The sequence below is a fragment of the Littorina saxatilis genome, unplaced genomic scaffold (assembly GCF_037325665.1).
Source record: "Littorina saxatilis isolate snail1 unplaced genomic scaffold, US_GU_Lsax_2.0 scaffold_1637, whole genome shotgun sequence".
Classification (NCBI taxonomy): domain Eukaryota; kingdom Metazoa; phylum Mollusca; class Gastropoda; order Littorinimorpha; family Littorinidae; genus Littorina; species Littorina saxatilis.
Genome location: NW_027128768.1, coordinates 5,001 through 22,935, shown reverse-complemented (window position 1 = coordinate 22,935; position 17,935 = coordinate 5,001). Strand labels below are relative to the sequence as shown.

Below are 17,935 nucleotides of genomic sequence, written 5' to 3'. Positions count from 1 at the left end.
TTGGGAGAGGGTAACAAAACAGAGATAGCAAAGGGGAGGGAATAAGACTAAAAGAGACACAGAAAAAATAATGGAATAATCTTTTTCTTCTTTTCTTTTCAAACAAGATGATAAGAAATCTAGGAGAGTATGTTGTGTGTAAGGAACGGGGTGGGGGAGAGGTTAACAAAACAGATATATATAGCAAAGGGGAGGGAATAAGAGCAGAAAGGAGACACACACAAAATGATGGGATGATGTTTTTGTTCTTACAAAGTCATAAACAAATCTAGGAGAGCATGCATAAAAGAGGAACTGGGTGGAGATGGGGGCGAGTCTTGAGAGGGGATAGTTCGAAAATGACATCTGTGCCAGGGTAATAGAGTGACCTTATATTCGGTCGAGTTTATGAAGGTTGCGGGAGGGAGACGCAAAAGACAAAGTAAAGGAGTAGAAAATGAGAGTGAGACACACAGAAAGCATGTGTGTGTGTGTGTGTGTGTGTGTGTGTGCATGAGCATGGGTATGTGCGTGTGTACTTGCATGTACACACTTCTTTAAAGCATGAGTATGTATACCCAAAGCTGTGCCGCAAAAAACGATTGTCTGTACACAATAGCATGTCTTTGTGTGTAAATATATAATAATAAGTTTACACAAGTCGTGTACAATCAGGGCCTAGCATTGGAAAAAGTGAGTTCAGCTTACAAAGGCGGGGGTCTGGGGGCCACGAATTTGAAGATTTTTTTTACCTAAAATGACCCCCCCCCCCAAAGAAGATTGAGCAACTAAATTATGCAATAGTCCATAGTCCGTATCGGCACATTACTTCTTCTAACTTGCCTTCCGCCTTCGGAACGAAATCCAGCCATTCCCACTTCCAGGAATACCTGAATTCTTTGTCACTGAATGGCTGACCACGTTCAACAATGTCGCTTTGAGACATTATTTCAAGTCTAGAGCCACAAAACACCGGCACAAAGCATGCTCGCGCGATGCCAGAGGAAGTGCGTGCTCAAGAAAACTGTCAAACCAAATGAGAATTGAACCGAACGGCGCACAAAACGAAAGCTGGAACTGTTTGGGTTTACCGTTTGGGAGTAACAGGTTTTTGCATTTCGGCGTACACCAAATCGAGTTCCGCGTACTGGAGATGTTATTTCGGCGTAAAGTACGCCGAACGGCTGACAATGCTAGGCCCTGTACAATGGATGAACTTTTAACAGGTAAAGAGAGTAAATCACACTCCTTCAAGTACAGATGGAAAGAAAACAATGATGCAATGAGTACACTAACCGTATGTAAGTATGAAACATGAAAATGCATTGAAGGGCCATGAACACAAAGCAACAAATCTGTGCAGTAATGCTGAAAAGGACAGTGCATTCTTACAAGAAATTACAAACGAGTTTTCAAGATCTGAATTTAAATCTTTCTTTTGAGTTATAAGTATATCATTGATATACAACTGAACAGAACATGAGTTACTTTGAATGGTCTTTTAATTGCGTGTCAAAGCCTTTGCACACACACCTACACACCAAAAAAAAAACATTTTAAAATTAAAAAGAATGGTTCTTCCGTGAATTCACAGTTAATGTACAGGAAATATGCAAAATTAAAAACACATCATATTATTTGTAAACATGAACGTTAAAATCCGACAAATTGACCAGCCTCCAAACGACACAAGACAAAACGCGCCCATCTTACAAAGACAGTTTGGCACCGTCACACTTTTATCTTCGACACGTCTGACCAATTCATATAAAGGACCAAAAAAGGTCTGAGCAAATTCTACACCTAGAAGTTGTGCCCATCTTGAAAAAAGATATCCACCTCTGATGGATGACCACACGTGCGGTATCCCTCGGTCAAAGACTCAGGGTGATGCACTTCCGATGAAGAAGAAGAAGAAAGAGCTATCCACCTCCGATGGACGACCACACGGCGATGCATTTCCAGTCGACGCCGATGAAGAAGAAAAAAGAGATATCCACAGAAAGACTTTTGCACTTTGTCCATGTTTGCCCATTTTTGTTACTTTTCCTTACCAGCTGAAAAGAACAGAGAAAGAAGTCATCAGCATATCTGTAGCACACAAAACAAAGCGTTATACAGTGGAACCCCCCTTGTAACCCTTACACTGGTGCAATTCTGTAACACATGTTACTATAGCCACTGGTGAATTAACAGAGAGAAAAATAAAGAAAAACGGTCATATGTGACCCTCCACCACGAAATGAGTCGCATGTCACCTCGCGCGGTTCTGCGCTAAGCTTAATGTAAGTCCGGGAGTGTCTGGTAACAGTGTGAGTGTCACCTTAGTCACAGGCTTATAACTCAAACGGTTTTTACCACTGAATAGAGCATAAACACTCTTTAGGAAAATATAAAAAATATGAAAATCATGCAAAGGTGACATGCGACTCATTCCGTGGTGGAGGGTCACATATGTCGTGACAACCAGGTGACAGTATACGTAAAGTAGCGCGACATGTGTCACGACAACCAGCCTAAGGGTTAAGACCCCCCGATTTCAGACTTCCTCCAGTTTTTTCTTTCTTTATTTGGTGTTTAACGTCGTTTTCAACCACGCACAGTGATGTTCCGAGGCGTCGGTCATCGGTCATAGACCGATTTAGGTTGTAAAATGACCGATTGCAAACACCTCCGTCCCGTCAAATGTCCGATCCGATCGCGAAGTCAGCGGTCATTGTCCGATAGTATTACGTCTAGAGCGGTCACTGCAAGAAGAATCTGTACAAACTGAAGTATCAAACCCCGTTAAAACGAGTTAGAATCGAGTCCTACTTGAACTTGAATTTTCACTCTTGGTCGAACAATAACACAAGGGACGCAACTCTCGACCGAACAATATTACAAGAGCCACAACTCTCGCTATTTTTGACAGCGACACGTTTCTTCCGCCGCCACATTTCTGCAAAAATGCCGCCGAAGAAAAAGGTTTGCGTGGCTTTTGTTAAAAAAAAAGGACGACACGGACAGTCGAGTTGCAGGGCCTTCGGCCCCGTCGGAGACTGAAGCCTCAGAAGGTGAGCCAATAGATCTACAACCTCAGGAAGAGACGCAGGAAGAGACGCAAGAAACGAAAGTAGGGGCGACCAGAAAGTTTGTGCAGAGCTGGTTTTCTATGTTCCCTTGGCTCAGCTACAGCAAAGAAAAAGAACTGATGTTCTGCACCATCTGTCAGGAGGATGGCGTTGCCTCAAACTCGTTCACCGTTGGTTGCAGCAACTTTCGCAAATCCGTGTGTGTGTGTGTGTGTGTGTGTGTGTGTGTGTGTGTGTGTGTGTGTGTGTGTGTGTGTGTGAAAGATTACTTATGACATTCTGAAGCATGTGTCTGTGTGTGTGTGAAAGTAACCCTACTGAACACTGTTGCATTTAAAATATTAAAATAAATTTAGAACTGTTCAGTTTTTATTTACCTTTATTCATATATTCTCAGTCATCTAAAAAGGTTAGGTGCCATGATTGGTTCGCTTGGAATGTCCTATTGTTTTTTTGTAGTCAGGACATGATGTCCTATTAGTTTTTTGATTCAGGACATTTTGTCCTGTTGCCCTCCAGTCCTAGGAACATCACTGCACGCAGGTTATATCGCGACGGGCTTCCTCCAGTTTTAGACCTTACTTTTTTCAGATTTTCTGTTCATGACATCAAGAAATTCACCCCCATTTTAAGACTGCCTCCTTTATAAGACCTGATTTTCTCAGATTTTTGTAGGTCTCAAAATGGGGGCCGAGAATCATAATCTACTTTCAATGAAAAACTAGACAAGTGCTGACCTAAAACGGGATCAGGACCCCCCCCCCCCCCCCCCAAGTTCCCTATGTAGAAGAATTTCAAGTCGTTGAAAAAATAGGGTTGGTCGAGGAATCGGAACAAATTGAATTAATTTATTTTAGCCTAATACTGTTGTCACTTAGGTCATAGAAAAGAGCATAGGACAAGTTGATGACCAAAAAAAACCCCACCACAATTGCGACTGTGCATTAGAACAAGAAAAGAAGACCCAAGGGTCAAAACCAGAAGATTTTCCTTTTCATCAGTATTAAAAAACAAGAAAAGTAAGTTGTGGGAACGTTTGTTATTGACAAAACAATGCGTTGCAGTCTCTTTGTTTTTGGATCTTTTCATCAGTGTCGTTGACTTCGTAACCATGTGAGTACACTAGAATGTTTTGCTCTTTTTCATTTCAAAACATGGACAAAAACCAATCTTCAGCTCCAATACTGAAACAAAACACAACAGTGTGCTTCCCAGGCCTCGGTCTTCTGTCATTTATGCATACATTTTTTGATCTGACGCATTGTTGTGACCCTAGGTCGGTCGAATGTCGGATAGCTTTGACACGTGGGAGGTCTTCTGACACAAGATTTGTGTGCAGCCAGGACAATTTGACCCATAGATATTTTGAATCCAGGTCCAACTGATCCAATTTGTCTGCTGTGTCTGGGAACAACACTGACACAACAATAATACAAAAACAGACAGACTGCTAACCTCGCCGCCATTTTGCAAGCCAGCTTGAGATAAGTTCTTTATCTGTTTCACAAGTGTTTGTCTGTCTGTCTCCTTCAAAGGCCTTTGGGTCGACGTACTAGTAAATGTAACATTTTATTTTTTTCATTTTCATTACTTTATTGTCCCATCGCTGGGAAATTCGGGTCGCTTTCTCCCAGTGGAAAGCTAGCAGCAACGCAGTCGCGCTACCCAGGTGTCTGCGTGTTTAGGTGTATTCAGCCACCTGCACTTATGGCAGAATGACCAAGGTCTTTTACGTGCCATTGTGATGACACGGGGGTGGGACATGGCTTCCGTCTCTGGGTCTGCACATAAAGTTGACCCGTGTCCGTCCCGGCCCGAATTCGAACCTGCGACCTTCCGATCACAAGTCCAGTGCTCTACCAACTGAGCTACCGGGCCCCGGGTCAATAATAAACGTTCCAATTACCTACAGTTCTTGTATTTTTTATTCTGACACAACAATACTTACAACACCATAGGCCACATCATTGCCGATCCCAACATAGCTCCCGCCATGAACCCCGTGCCTGCACCAAGGTAGCCATCGTCGTAGCGACGACGGTACGGTCTATCTATGTAGACCACCTGGCCCGTGGGGTTGATGATTGTGACGGTGCCGTCTGGATTCTGAATCGCTGCACACAGACACATAGAAACCGGTAAGCACAGTGTTCTTCAATAAAGTACAGTCTATCTACGTACACCACTTGGCCCGTGTGGTTGATGATTGTGACGGTGCCGCCTGGGTTCTGAATCACTGCACACAAACACATAGAAACCGGTAAGCACAGTGTTCTTCAATAAAGTACAGTCTATCTATGTACACCACTTGGCCCGTGTGGTTGATGATTGTGACGGTGCCGTCTGGGTTCTGAATCACTGCACACAAACACATAGAAACCGGTAAGCACAGTGTTCTTCAATAAAGTACAGTCTATCTATGTACACCACTTGGCCCGTGTGGTTGATGATTGTGACGGTGCCGTCTGGGTTCTGAATCACTGCACACAAACACATAGAAACCGGTAAGCACATGTGAGTGTTCTTCACAAAGATCTTTTCTTGAATGCCTCCTCCTGTGACAAACAAGAAGAGCAAACGCTCGATCGAGTCACTTTCGCAGTTCTGAATATTATATGAGGCATCAGATGGACAGGAAGAAATTGCTATTCACAACACAATGAGTCACGTTCACATAAAATTTGAGCCCGGTCACTTTTATAGTTTCCGAGAAAAGCCCAACGTTAAGTTGTGTGTTGCCGAACAGAAAAGGCTAGTTATCTCCCTTGTTTTTCTGATAACGTTCGTAAAAGGCTACAGATGTAAATACTTTGATGTAAAGAATAATCCTACAAAGTTTCAATCACATCCGATGAACTTTGTCAAAGATATAAAATATCTAATTTTTCCTTTGACGCTGACCTGTGACCTTGAAAAAGGTCAAAGGTCAACGAAACCATCGTTAAAGTGTAGAGGTCATTGGAGGTCACGACTAAACAAAATATGAGCCCGATCGCTTTGATAGTTTCCGAGAAAAGTCCAACGTTAAGGTGGTGTCTACGGCCGGCCGGCCGGACGGCCGGCCGGATGGCCGGACAGACTAACACTGACCGATTACATAGAGTCACTTTTTCTCAAGTGACTCAATAAAACGCAGTGTACTCCGAAAACAAAAAGACTGTGAACGTTCCAAAATTCAGAATAAAAACACACGAAAGGTATGTTGTTGGAATGTTTAATTAGGCCTAAAAAAAAAAATAGGTGTGGTTACGGTAACCCGACCTACCCTATTTTTAGGGGCCGATCCTATAACTTTTTATTACATTTGTCAAAACAAAAAAAACAAAAAAAAACGAGTGCAAAAAACGCAATGAAAGCGAAAGCGCCCGAGTCGCACACTTATTTCCCTGTCAAGTAGGTTTAATTTGTACACATTAGAAAAAAAAGTAAAAAAAAAAAAAAAAAGTGATTGCCTACCTACCTACCCTATTTTTTTGTGGCTATGTTACCGTAACCACACCTATTTTTTTGGCCTTACTGTATTGACAAAACAAAACGTTACGCAGTCTATTCCTACTACAGACTCACAGTTTCATTCTGGTGATAGCTATTTGCTCTTTCCTTTTTCAAAAGTAAACCCTTCTTTTCATTCAATGACTTGACTTTGCTTTTTTAGCTCGGTGCCACAATCTGTTAGAGCCAAATTCTTACCCTGCAAGGTTTAGTATTTGAAGGCAATATTGCGGGAGTAGAGGCTCATTAACAGTAAACGTCGCTCATGTATACACTTTTCTACTTCGGGGATGTAATTAACATAATCTAATAAAAATAGAATATAAAAATAAAACATCGCTGGCTTGTCAAATAGAAGAAATACATCATATTAGATCATGGAATATGGAATAAACAAAGAGGGAGAAGCAGTGTTTAGTTGTATGCAGGGTTATGAGCAGTTACCTCCCTTAGTTGATTTCTAGCTGCCTGAGATTTGTTAAACCTTGCAGGGTAAGAATTTGGCTCTGACAGAACAGTGCAATTTGAGAGAGAAAGAGACAGAGAGTAGGAGAGAGAGCGCTTTTAAGTTTGTTTGTGTTTTTAAAGAGAGAGAGATAGAGGTCTTAAGATGGATAAAGCTCGGATAAATATTTATTTGAGAGAGAGTAGGAGATAAAGAGCTCTTTTAAGTTTATTTGAAAAAAAAAAAAGAGAGAGAGAGAGAGAGAGAGAGAGAGAGAGAGAGAGAGAGAGAGAGAGAGAGAGAGAGAGAGAGAGATCAAATCAAATTTAACGAGCTTCTTTTCAACCAGCCCTTGCCCAGAGAGTGAATGTCTTCCAAAGTTCAACCACTTTGTAACACCCTTACCCTGTGAGCCTGGTGGGGGAGCAATGACTTGTCCCGGGTATCCGCCACCATATCCATTATATCCATAGGGGCTGTACGGATAGGGGTTGTAGGTGACAGGCACCTGTCGCGTGTAGCCAGAGGCGATGTTGGGATCCGTCATGGTTCTGGCTTCCTCTAGCGCATACTGCCAAGCCCTGAAAAGTCACAAGAATTGTGCTCTTTACAGCAGACTGTGATTGCCTGGTGCTTATTGTGTGTGTGTGTGTGCCTGTGTTTGCATGTGTACATGTGTGTGTGGGCACACCCCAGCAAAAGTGTGTGTTGGTGGGTGTGCACATGTGGGCAGTAAAATTCTCTTTAGAAAATGTGATACGCTAAAAAAAAGTATTCTTTTTTAAAAAAAAATCATCTATAGATCATCAGACTCTACAAAGATCTCACTATAAGTTTGCTGAAAGAGATGCCAGAGCGTACTCACTTCATATCGTCCACAGATTCTACAAAAGTCTCATCATAAGTTTGCTGAGTGAGAGACCAGACTTCATGTATTCACTTCATGTCATCTAAAGCTCCCCCCCCCCCCCCCCCAATTTTTATTTTCCCATTATTATACAAAGCCGGGTTTTCCTTGTCTCACAGGCCCCCAATGGCTTTGTCGTGAGGGCGTACAGCTTACATTTTCTCTCTCTTCTTGCTGAGAGAATGAGACCAGAGCAAACTCACTTCTTGTCATCTACGGATTCTACAAAAGTCGCACCATAAGTTTGCTGAGAGCGAGACCAGAACGTACTCACTTCATATAATCTAAAGTCTCTACAAAAGACTCACCACAAATTTGCTGACTGTGAGACCAGAGCGTATACTCACTTCATGTCGTCAACAGACTCAGCACACAGCACCAGATTCCCTCCATCCCTCATGTCCAGTTCCAGGAAACAGTTCTTGCCGTCCTTGGCTTGATCCGGGGGGTCTGCATGTACCTAAAGAAAAGGAATGCCAAGTGCAGTGACTAGTGTAGATAAAAGATCACAAAAAAGATGTTTAAATAAAAAGAAAACACACCAGTAACCAGGTTAGGTACGTTTATATCTATGATCAATATTTCAGCACGTTACTGCCTTCTTCGGGATGGAAAGCTTATCTAAATTTAAATAAAGATGTTTGTATATTATTGTCCTCTCCCTTGTTCTAGCACACCAATCTCTCTCTCTCTCTCTTACACTCACACACACTGTCTATATCTCACTCTCACACGCACACTCGAGATCTACGTCTCTCTTACTAGATATCTCTCTCACACACACATGAATGCTTGCACATACACATACACATACGCACACACACCTGCTAGCATGCCAGGAAGAATTCTGTCCCACAAAATGAAACTGGTAGTAGTGTTGCTTTAGTAAATGCTATAACATATGCTTTAGACTGTGACTAATTAAGCTTGGATTCTCATGTTAACTCATTGCGGCCTGTGCCCGACAGTTTGTTGGGCGCCTCTTTGCAGCTTTCACCACCTGCGCCCAAAAAATTGTCGCGCGGTTACACGCATCATCTCTGACCTTGTTTCTGATCTAAAAATAAAAGACAGGTCACAGAGCAAGGGGGGTAAATCTGTTCCCACTTCCTTCTTCTTTGTTTGGCACTTGCCAGCAAACAAAAATCGACTGAGTTGGTGTTTTTTGAGCATTTTCCCCGCGAAATATGAGCAACCAACGTTGCTACTCGATGAGGCAGGTTCTTGACAAGATTTTCCACGACGATGACAGTGATTTTGATCCCGAATTCAACGTTTCTTCGTCTCAATCGAGTGAAACAAGTGGTGATTCCAATGCACAAGACCCGAGAGCGGGCTTCAATGTCTGTTACAGAGTTAGAAGTGTTCTAGTGAAGTACCCATCAGATTTGCACTTCAGTGCCAAAATCCTCCAGGCAGTGGAGGCTGCTGAGCCTGCACTGCAGTCAGGGCTCATAGGCTTAAGGCCTAAAAAAAAAATAGGTGTGGTTACGGTAACCCGACCTACCCTATTTTTAGGGGCCGACCCTATAACTTTTTTTTACAATAATTTGTCAAAAAACAAAAAAAAAACAAAAAAACGAGTGCAGAAAACGCAATGAAAGCGAAAGCGCTCGAGTCGCACACTTATTCCCCCCTCTGCTTCTTTACCTCTGTAAACTTGTAGAGCTAGTTATTTTTCGATAATGACCCAGCAACCAAACAAATAACGAGCCAGCAACAGCCTGAATCCTCGATAGTGCAATGGGTTGAGAAGCTGTTCTGTTTTGGTACTACTTTTGCGACTGAAAAGTTCAAAACGCTCTATACGTACGAAATATACATCTCTGGAGCAAACAATACAAACATACCGCATTTAAATTAACAACTACAGGCCTGAACACATGAATCTCCATATAAAATCCATGAGTTCGGTTGTTTTCTGAATATAGATCTGCTGTGCACACACCGTTCATCACAAGCAAATTCCCAAGGCAAGTAACTCATACTCTTGCCGACAAGAGTAGTTCCCCTTCTTTTAACGCAGTTTCTTCGACAACACTGACTGCAATCCGACGGTCAGTTTTCAACAATATTTCATTTTATAAACAGATCACACGCAACCAAATGCACACATCTCATCAATTTAAACAACATAAAGCGGTTTCATACACTATTTTCCCCAAAAAACTGAACTTCATACAGTAATTAACGTTGGAACACGGGTGCAAAAGTTCGTCTGCTAGTCCCATTTGACGAAAGAACATTATCTTTAGCGATACTAAATCATAAACAGAACACACAATATCTGCCTTTACCGCCACAGCAGAATAACAGCTTATCTGTGTACTTGATTTTAGTCTAAAACAGGGAAACTGACAAGAAGTGTTAACAGAATGGAATGATTTGCACGGAACTATACAACCGCGCATTAATCGATCGCCTGCGCAGGTTGACTGGTTGAGTGATTCGGATTCGATCAAACTTTCGCACAAAAACTCCTGTTTTCTTTGAATAACTGAAGAAAGGGGGAATAAAGAGGTTACACACCTCGTCTCAGTGATTATTAAAAATAATGGTCTCAGTTCGCGGTCATGAAAAAGCTCGCTGAAGCTCGCATTTTTCATGATCCGCTAACTTCGACCATTATTTTTAATAATCACTGAGACTCGGCATGTAACCTCTACTTATTTCCCTGTCAAGTAGGTTTAATTTGTACACATTAGAAAAAAAAGTAAAAAAAAAACAAAAAGTGATTGCCTACCTACCTACCCTATTTTTTGTGGCTATGTTACCGTAACCACACCTATTTTTTTTTTTGGCCTAATGACAACAACAGATAGAATCCACTGAGCATAGATCTACTTAATACTAACTTTTCATTGCAATTAAATCCTGTTCTCACCTCCTTGCCAGTTTTGATGAGCTTGCAACATGATCGCAGAACGTAAACTTCTTCCGCTCTGGAGCTGTCCGGAGAATCAAAATATCGCAGTATGCCATCTTGGTACAGAACAAACCAGTTCTTCTTCCACCGATGCAACACAGAACCTGCACATTAATACGGGGAAAATCATTTCTGAGGTTAGTACATTGCTTTGAAAGTACAGTGGTGTCCGCGACCCAAATGTGTCCCTACATGCCAGGTGGCCTTTTATGAGAGGTATATTTTGGTAGAGATTATAGAAAAAGGGACAACTGAAGGTATCCTTTCAGTTTTAAGGGGGATGTCCTCTCATCGGAGGAGCCACACATCACAGGTACCACTGTAGTAAAACACAAACATTGTTTTAAAAATTACAAACGAATTAGCTACCCATAATTAAGTCTTAACACACAATTCTGCTATCAGTGACACTGACACAAATACTATCTGAGCATAGGGCCAGGGGTGTATACATGATGTAATTACAAATGACATTTTTTTCAATCTGGACAAAAGAATTCTATGTATGCATTGTATTAAGGTTTCTTCTTATAGCTATATATATGGATAGACGGTAATACTGTCCCGCATGAACAGATTTGTACCACTGTTGGTTATAGCGCCACACGGCTTTTTGAGTATAATGCTTTGCACACGGCCCTCCGCGCGCGTGCGCTGCGAGAGGACACAGCCTACGGAAACGCGAGTGACGAATCTGGGCCCTGTCTACAAGACCTGTTAAAAAACCTTCCCCCAAACAGTTCCGCGCTATTTTAACAAATGCAAAAGCAAGCGTACCCTGCTCTGTAAAATTCTGGTTACATAAATATAATATTTCCATTGACGAGAAATATTGGCTCTTGGCAATTAAATGTACTACTACTAGCGAGGAAAGATTAAATTTCCTTCAATGGAAAATATTACATAATATTTACCCCACAAACATTTTACTCCACAAGATGAAGTTGAAAGAAAATAATTTGTGTAGTCTCTGTAACGAAATAGATTATACTGAGCACTTTTATTGGAAATGTAGAAAAATGAGGTTATTTTGGGAACATGTTATTAGATGTATTTTTGTTAATACGAAAGAAAATGTTATATTAACAGAACATGATGTATTGTTTGGTTATTTACCAGGAATGCATACCCCAACAAACAAAATTATCAATCATATTTTGTTGATAGCAAAAATGTGTATCAGCAAGTTTAGATATGGTAGGCCTATTGATTTAAATATAATGTTTAATTGCGAATTAGGGTTGAGACGTTTGAGTATTTTGTAAATGAAAATGATTAAGTATATGTGCATATGCATATGTATGTGTGTGAGTGGATTCATGATTATGTTGATGTCGCAAATTTTGACACCGCAGACACAACCGCATAGATTAATACATTCTTGTCCATTTATGTATTGTAAGAATTCGCGCCAAAAGTAAATGTTAAATGTGCTGTGCCACAGATTAATGTACAGTTAAACATACAGATACCAAGTGTGTTATATAATGTTATTGTTTATCGATTAAAAGGGCACGCTTAAGCGTCTTCCCAAAAGTAAAAAAATAAAAAAAATAAAAATAAAAATAAGGTTTCTTCTTCCTTCACATACTCGCCACAAGAGACTGTTTCTTACACTCTTATACTTACATGTACATGTAGTTATTAAGAGTGTAAGAAACAGTCTCTTCTACATTTGTTTTGAAACGGTCTACGTATGAAACAAAGATTTCGAATATTTTGGAATCTAAAATCCTGATTTTGGCCTTAATATCACAACACTGAAACGGAAACTGACTAGTTACATTAACTTGTCAACAGGAACTGAAGTGGAGGCATGCAAATTTCACCCTCATTACAAAGAGAATACCATAACAAATAAGGCAAAGGCTACTTGGCGCACTCCGAGTGTATGATTGATAGGTCTGTATACACTCTCGCAATGAAAAGCTCTGTTTCAACACTAAGCCAATGAAATGCGCCCTTACAAGTGGTTAGGAAGTAGCCAGTGAAAATCAATCTGATGTGTTGACGTAATTCCGCCATCTCTTTTTCGGTTTGCAATAATGTACTCTAGCTCTCATGGTATACACACACTTTTACATGGGTGTTACTGGGAAAAATCAAAAAACCTGAAAGGCAGGGGTCTAAAATGCTCAAGTTTGAAAGAAAGTTTCTGGACACCGACGAAACCAAATCATAATAAGCAAGATGGCGGCAAATCCAAGAGGGAGCGAAACGAGAAAGCACGCGAACCGGTGTCAAAAGTCGGATCGGAACCGCTGCTCGTTATTTCAACTTAGCGAAACGAAGCTTTTTTTTTTTTTAAAACCCGGAAAACCGGAATTTTTGGCTTCAGATTTTTTCAAAAACCGGAAATCCGGCAAAAGCCGGAAGAGTAACACCCATGCTTTTAGGCTGATACACAATCCAAGTGTGTTTCAAACTACGAGGCGTACAACAATAATTGCAGTGTAGCATCAGTTTTGTGTGTGTGTGTTGATTTGTCCCTAGCGTACTTTGATACTATAAATTGAAAGTGAAGCTTTCATTCGCAAAATGGTGTCGAATGAGTTGATGCTGTTCTCTGATCTTTTATGTACACTAGCTCCGAGAATTTAATCTACGTAACACTAACAGTAACAGTAAAGGCCGTGTATCATAAGATTGTTTTTTGGGTTTTTTTTTACTCTCTGATGGAATTAACTGCTCTGCGTTCCTATGTTCCTATCGCAAAGTGGCATCGAATGTCAAATTTGCTTCGCGACCGGAAGGTAACGACCTTGGTGTCTATACAGGGTACAGGGGGCAGAATCTGAGTGCGTGTAGCCAGTAATTGTGCGATCAAATAAATCCCAACTAATCTTCTCAGTGGAGGTAAACGGACAACAAATCAACAGATCAACAACTTGTTAACAGTAAATAAATGACTTACTCTGTCTGTGCATCCAGCCAGCTTTTGCAATCTCCATTGCCGAAGTCATCTTTGTGATTCTAGCTGATCAGGTGTTGACTTGATCGATGAGCTTAGTTGATAATTGTTGCAAATAATAGACCTGGAAAAAACAAAAAACTACATGAGATCGTCGATTGAACAAATTTACATTTAACTGTACATAAAAATACTGTCTCCACAGTATTTTGTTCCCTCAAATTTAAAGGAAAATTAATGTGTTTGTCCTTCTATGAGTATGACTGGCCGAGGACTGTTAGGGACTGGAACCACCTTCCCAGTGAAACTGTGGGGCTGGAGGGAGCAACAGCTGACGCTTTTGTGTCACGAGCCTCCGCAAATTAAGTTACAGTTCCTGACAAAACTAGGCCCTTACGGATACGGACTTTTGGCAATGTTTTACGGACAATAAAAATGACAACGACCGGAGCAAGCAAATGGATTCTATAACACCCCCCTTTTCATGCCAGAATGATCATCCTCCACCGGGAAGAAGAAGAAGAAGTGAGTGGTATGGTAGCCGCGATCCAGTTTTTGCCGGTTTGATTGCAAAAGATAAAAACATGAAAAGATAATTATTATGTCATGTGTACAACACGAATACTTACTTCTACTCAATATGTCACTGCTTTGATAACACACGGCATATGAGACACTGCCTAGCTGTACAGATGAATTAGCAGCTTCAACGAATTTTCTGGACTGGTCTACATTTTGCGCACTTTCAAGCTGTAAGTGTAAGTTCCGCAACGTAAATCGTTGGCATTTTCTACCATAATCTCGACATGACAGAGCCAATCAGTGAATTACGCCACACTTCAAGCATTAGTTAATCAGAATTACCAAACTGGCGTCTTGATTATAAGTAAATCGTAGCAGAATACGGTTACTTTCGCATTGCAGACCTCACCTTGCGAAACAATCGATGCTTGTTTACTTCCTTGAGAGATAATTTCTGCGCAGTCGCAAACTACGTCATGATCTTGTGAGCGCTTGGCTGGAAGTTTCGGTGAATCTGAACTGAAAACGAAAGTAGATTGTCCTTTGGCGGGTAATCAATGTTCTACGTCGATCAGCTAATGCTAATTACTACAAACCACACTCTAAACACAACAAACACAGACAGTAGGGGTAGGGGTAGGCTGAGAGGAGAAAAACAAGGGGGGGGAGGAGTAGGGTGATGAAGGGGGCTGGAGATGCGGAGAGAGACGGTGTTCTGTCGTTCTTCGTCTGACAATCAAACAAGTCTATAACGACTACTCACGAGACAACCAACAGTGGCCCTTTTACTAGACAGTTGGTCGTTATATGGAAAGGTGAATTATATTGGAAAGAACCTTGTTGGGGATCCTTTCAGTGCCGGGGTGGTCATCATGCGCAGGTGGTCAGTTGTGAAAAGGTGAGTGGTCATCATGGGCAGGTGTTCAGTTGTGAAAAGGTGAGTGGTCATCATGGGCAGGTGTTAAGTTGTGAAAAGGTGAGTGGTCATCATGGGCAGGTGTTCAGTTGTGAAAAGGTGAGTGGTCAGATGGGCAGGTGTTCAGTTGTGAAAAGGTGAGTGGTCATCATGGGCAGGTGTTCAGTTGTGAAAAGGTGACTGAGTGGTCATCATGGGCAGGTGTTCAGTTGTGAAAAGGTGAGTGGTCATCATGGGCAGATGGTCAGTTGTGAAAAGCGGTGAGTGGTCATCATGGGCAGGTGGTCAGTTGTGAAAAGCGGTGAGTGGTCATCATGGGCAGGTGGGCAGTTGTGAAAAGGTGAGTGGTCATCATGGGCAGGTGGTCAGTTGTGAAAAGCGGTGAGTGGTCATCATGGGCAGGTGGTCAGTTGTGAAAAGGTGAGTGGTCATCATGGGCAGGTGGTCAGTTGTGAAAAGGTGAGTGGTCATCATGGGCAGGTGGTCAGTTGTGAAAAGGTGAGTGGTCATCATGGGCAGGTGTTCAGTTGTGAAAAGGTGAGTGGTCATCATGGGCCGGGCAGGTGTTCAGTTGTGAAAATGTGAGTGGTCATCATGGGCAGGTGTTCAGTTGTGAAAAGGTGAGTGGTCATCATGGGCAGGTGTTCAGTTGTGAAAATGTGAGTGGTCATCATGGGCAGGTGTTCAGTTGTGAAAATGTGAGTGGTCATCATGGGCAGGTGTTCAGTTGTGAAAATGTGAGTGGTCATCATGGGCAGGTGTTCAGTTGTGAAAAGGTGAGTGGTCATCATGGGCAGGTGTTCAGTTGTGAAAATGTGAGTGGTCATCATGGGCAGGTGTTCAGTTGTGAAAATGTGAGTGGTCATCATGGGCAGGTGTTCCGTTGTGAAAATGTGAGTGGTCATCATGGGCAGGTGTTCAGTTGTGAAAATGTGAGTGGTCATCATGGGCAGGTGTTCAGTTGTGAAAATGTGAGTGGTCATCATGGGCAGGTGTTCAGTTGTGAAAATGTGAGTGGTCATCATGGGCAGGTGTTCAGTTGTGAAAATGTGAGTGGTCATCATGGGCAGGTGTTCAGTTGTGAAAATGTGAGTGGTCATCATGGGCAGGTGTTCAGTTGTGAAAATGTGAGTGGTCATCATGGGCAGGTGTTCAGTTGTGAAAATGTGAGTGGTCATCATGGGCAGGTGTTCAGTTGTGAAAATGTGAGTGGTCGCCAGGGCAGGGTTCCACTGTACTGCTACGTCACAGTTCGGGTTTGCGGCTTACAGTCTAAATTCAGTCTATACTTGAGACAGATTATCCTATATAAATAAGAAAAACATTTAGTCATAACTTGACTAAATCACGGTAATGAGATGTCTGCCCCCGTGTCAGTGTGTGTGTGTGTGTGTGTGTGTGTGTGTGTGTGTGTGTGTGTGTGTGTGTGTGTGTGTGTGTGTGTGTGTGTGTGTGTGTGTGTGTATGTATGTGTGTCAGTGTGTGTTTGTATGTATGTGCATGTGTGTCTTTCTCTCTCTCTCTGGGCGTTAAGCAAACAAACAAACAAACAAACTCTCTCTCTCTCTCTCTCTCTCTCTTTGTATGTCTGTCTGTCTGTCAGTCTTTCTATCTGTCTCTCTGTCTCTAACAAACAAACATACACACACATGCGCGCGCACACACACACACACACACACACACACACACACGCACGCAAAACCCCCAAAGTGGGTTCCTAGCCGATAGTGCACTTGGACTACAACGGCACTGCGCGCAGTGTCTTTGTAGTGCGCTTGCACTACAACCGCACTGACTGCAGTATCCGCTCCGGCATGGACGAATTTGACACTAAAAAAGGCATAAAATTTGACCTATTTCGTAGCCTATAGGGGACGGAATTTTGACGGAAAGAGTGTCATCATCTTGAATATGGCATTCTTTCCGTTAAAAAAAAAAGTTTTTATTTTTTTATTTTACGGAAAGAATGTCATTTTGAACATGGTTATGACATTCTTTCCGTCAAAAAAGACGTTTAAACAACTGGGTTTCAAAATTTGGAACCCACTTGTCAAATTGCCCCAGTTGGTACTGTGTGAAACATATACATAAACCCGGTTGGTGGGTTTTGCATGCTCACATTTACACACACACACTAACACACACGCACACACACTTTCTCTCTCTATCGATCCCGCTCTCTGGGTGCACCTTGGGTTCGTCTGCCAACCATTCGTTTGTCCACGGTGAGTCACAATTATGTTTACATTTGAATGCTTGTGTTTGCAATCGTCTACCCACAAGAACATATCTGAATTGTAAATTGTTATATCCCTGACGACCCGACGTGTCAACCTTTGAAATGTAAGCATGGGCTACATAGCTGTTACAAGCACCACTGACACAGTCACAAACACAGGCACATGTCACAAGTTACTCTTTTTTGTAACTTACAAATCTGCATAAGACATACAGACATGAAGTCTTAACAGATTTTTTTTATTTTTGCACATAATGAATTAATGCACTGGAATGATTGGCTTGTCGATTGCACTTATATAGATAGTCATAAAGAATACAAGTTAAAGAAAAACAGAAAGAAAGTTAGTTATTGGAACATTTAATCATAGACATGCTGATTCTTGATTTTCCACACAATAAATTAATGCTCGAGAATGTTCGGCTTGACTGCACTTGAATAATTCGTCATTACTTACTTTACTTAGGCCCTTTGCCCCCAGCGGAAAATAGGCCATTGACGACATTTCTCCATCGCACCCTGTT

General features: G+C 41.8%; 2 protein-coding genes across 5 annotated transcripts; both read right to left on the bottom strand.

Annotated features, from left to right (window-relative positions):
* Positions 1–1,397: 1,397 nt before the first annotated feature.
* LOC138957089 (pleckstrin homology domain-containing family B member 2-like) lies at positions 1,398–14,798 on the bottom strand. 4 transcript variants are annotated; one of them, XM_070328257.1, is made up of 7 exons: positions 14,666–14,798; positions 13,738–13,858; positions 10,782–10,927; positions 8,245–8,357; positions 7,396–7,571; positions 5,002–5,167; positions 1,398–2,036 (listed from the first exon to the last, which is right to left on the bottom strand). In XM_070328257.1, exons 2-7 carry the CDS (start codon positions 13,784–13,786, stop codon positions 2,030–2,032), a joined length of 657 nt encoding a protein of 218 aa, XP_070184358.1. In that variant the 5' UTR covers positions 13,787–13,858; positions 14,666–14,798; the 3' UTR covers positions 1,398–2,029. The 4 variants fall into 4 exon arrangements, with proteins under 4 accessions (XP_070184358.1, XP_070184361.1, XP_070184359.1 ...); XM_070328260.1 differs by lacking the exon at positions 14,666–14,798 and adding an exon at positions 14,599–14,617; XM_070328258.1 differs by lacking the exon at positions 14,666–14,798 and adding an exon at positions 14,364–14,534.
* A 922-nt stretch (positions 14,799–15,720) lies between these two features.
* LOC138957086 (probable maltase-glucoamylase 2) lies at positions 15,721–16,350 on the bottom strand. The gene has a single exon (XM_070328254.1). It carries the CDS (start codon positions 16,348–16,350, stop codon positions 15,721–15,723), a length of 630 nt encoding a protein of 209 aa, XP_070184355.1.
* Positions 16,351–17,935: the final 1,585 nt, after the last annotated feature.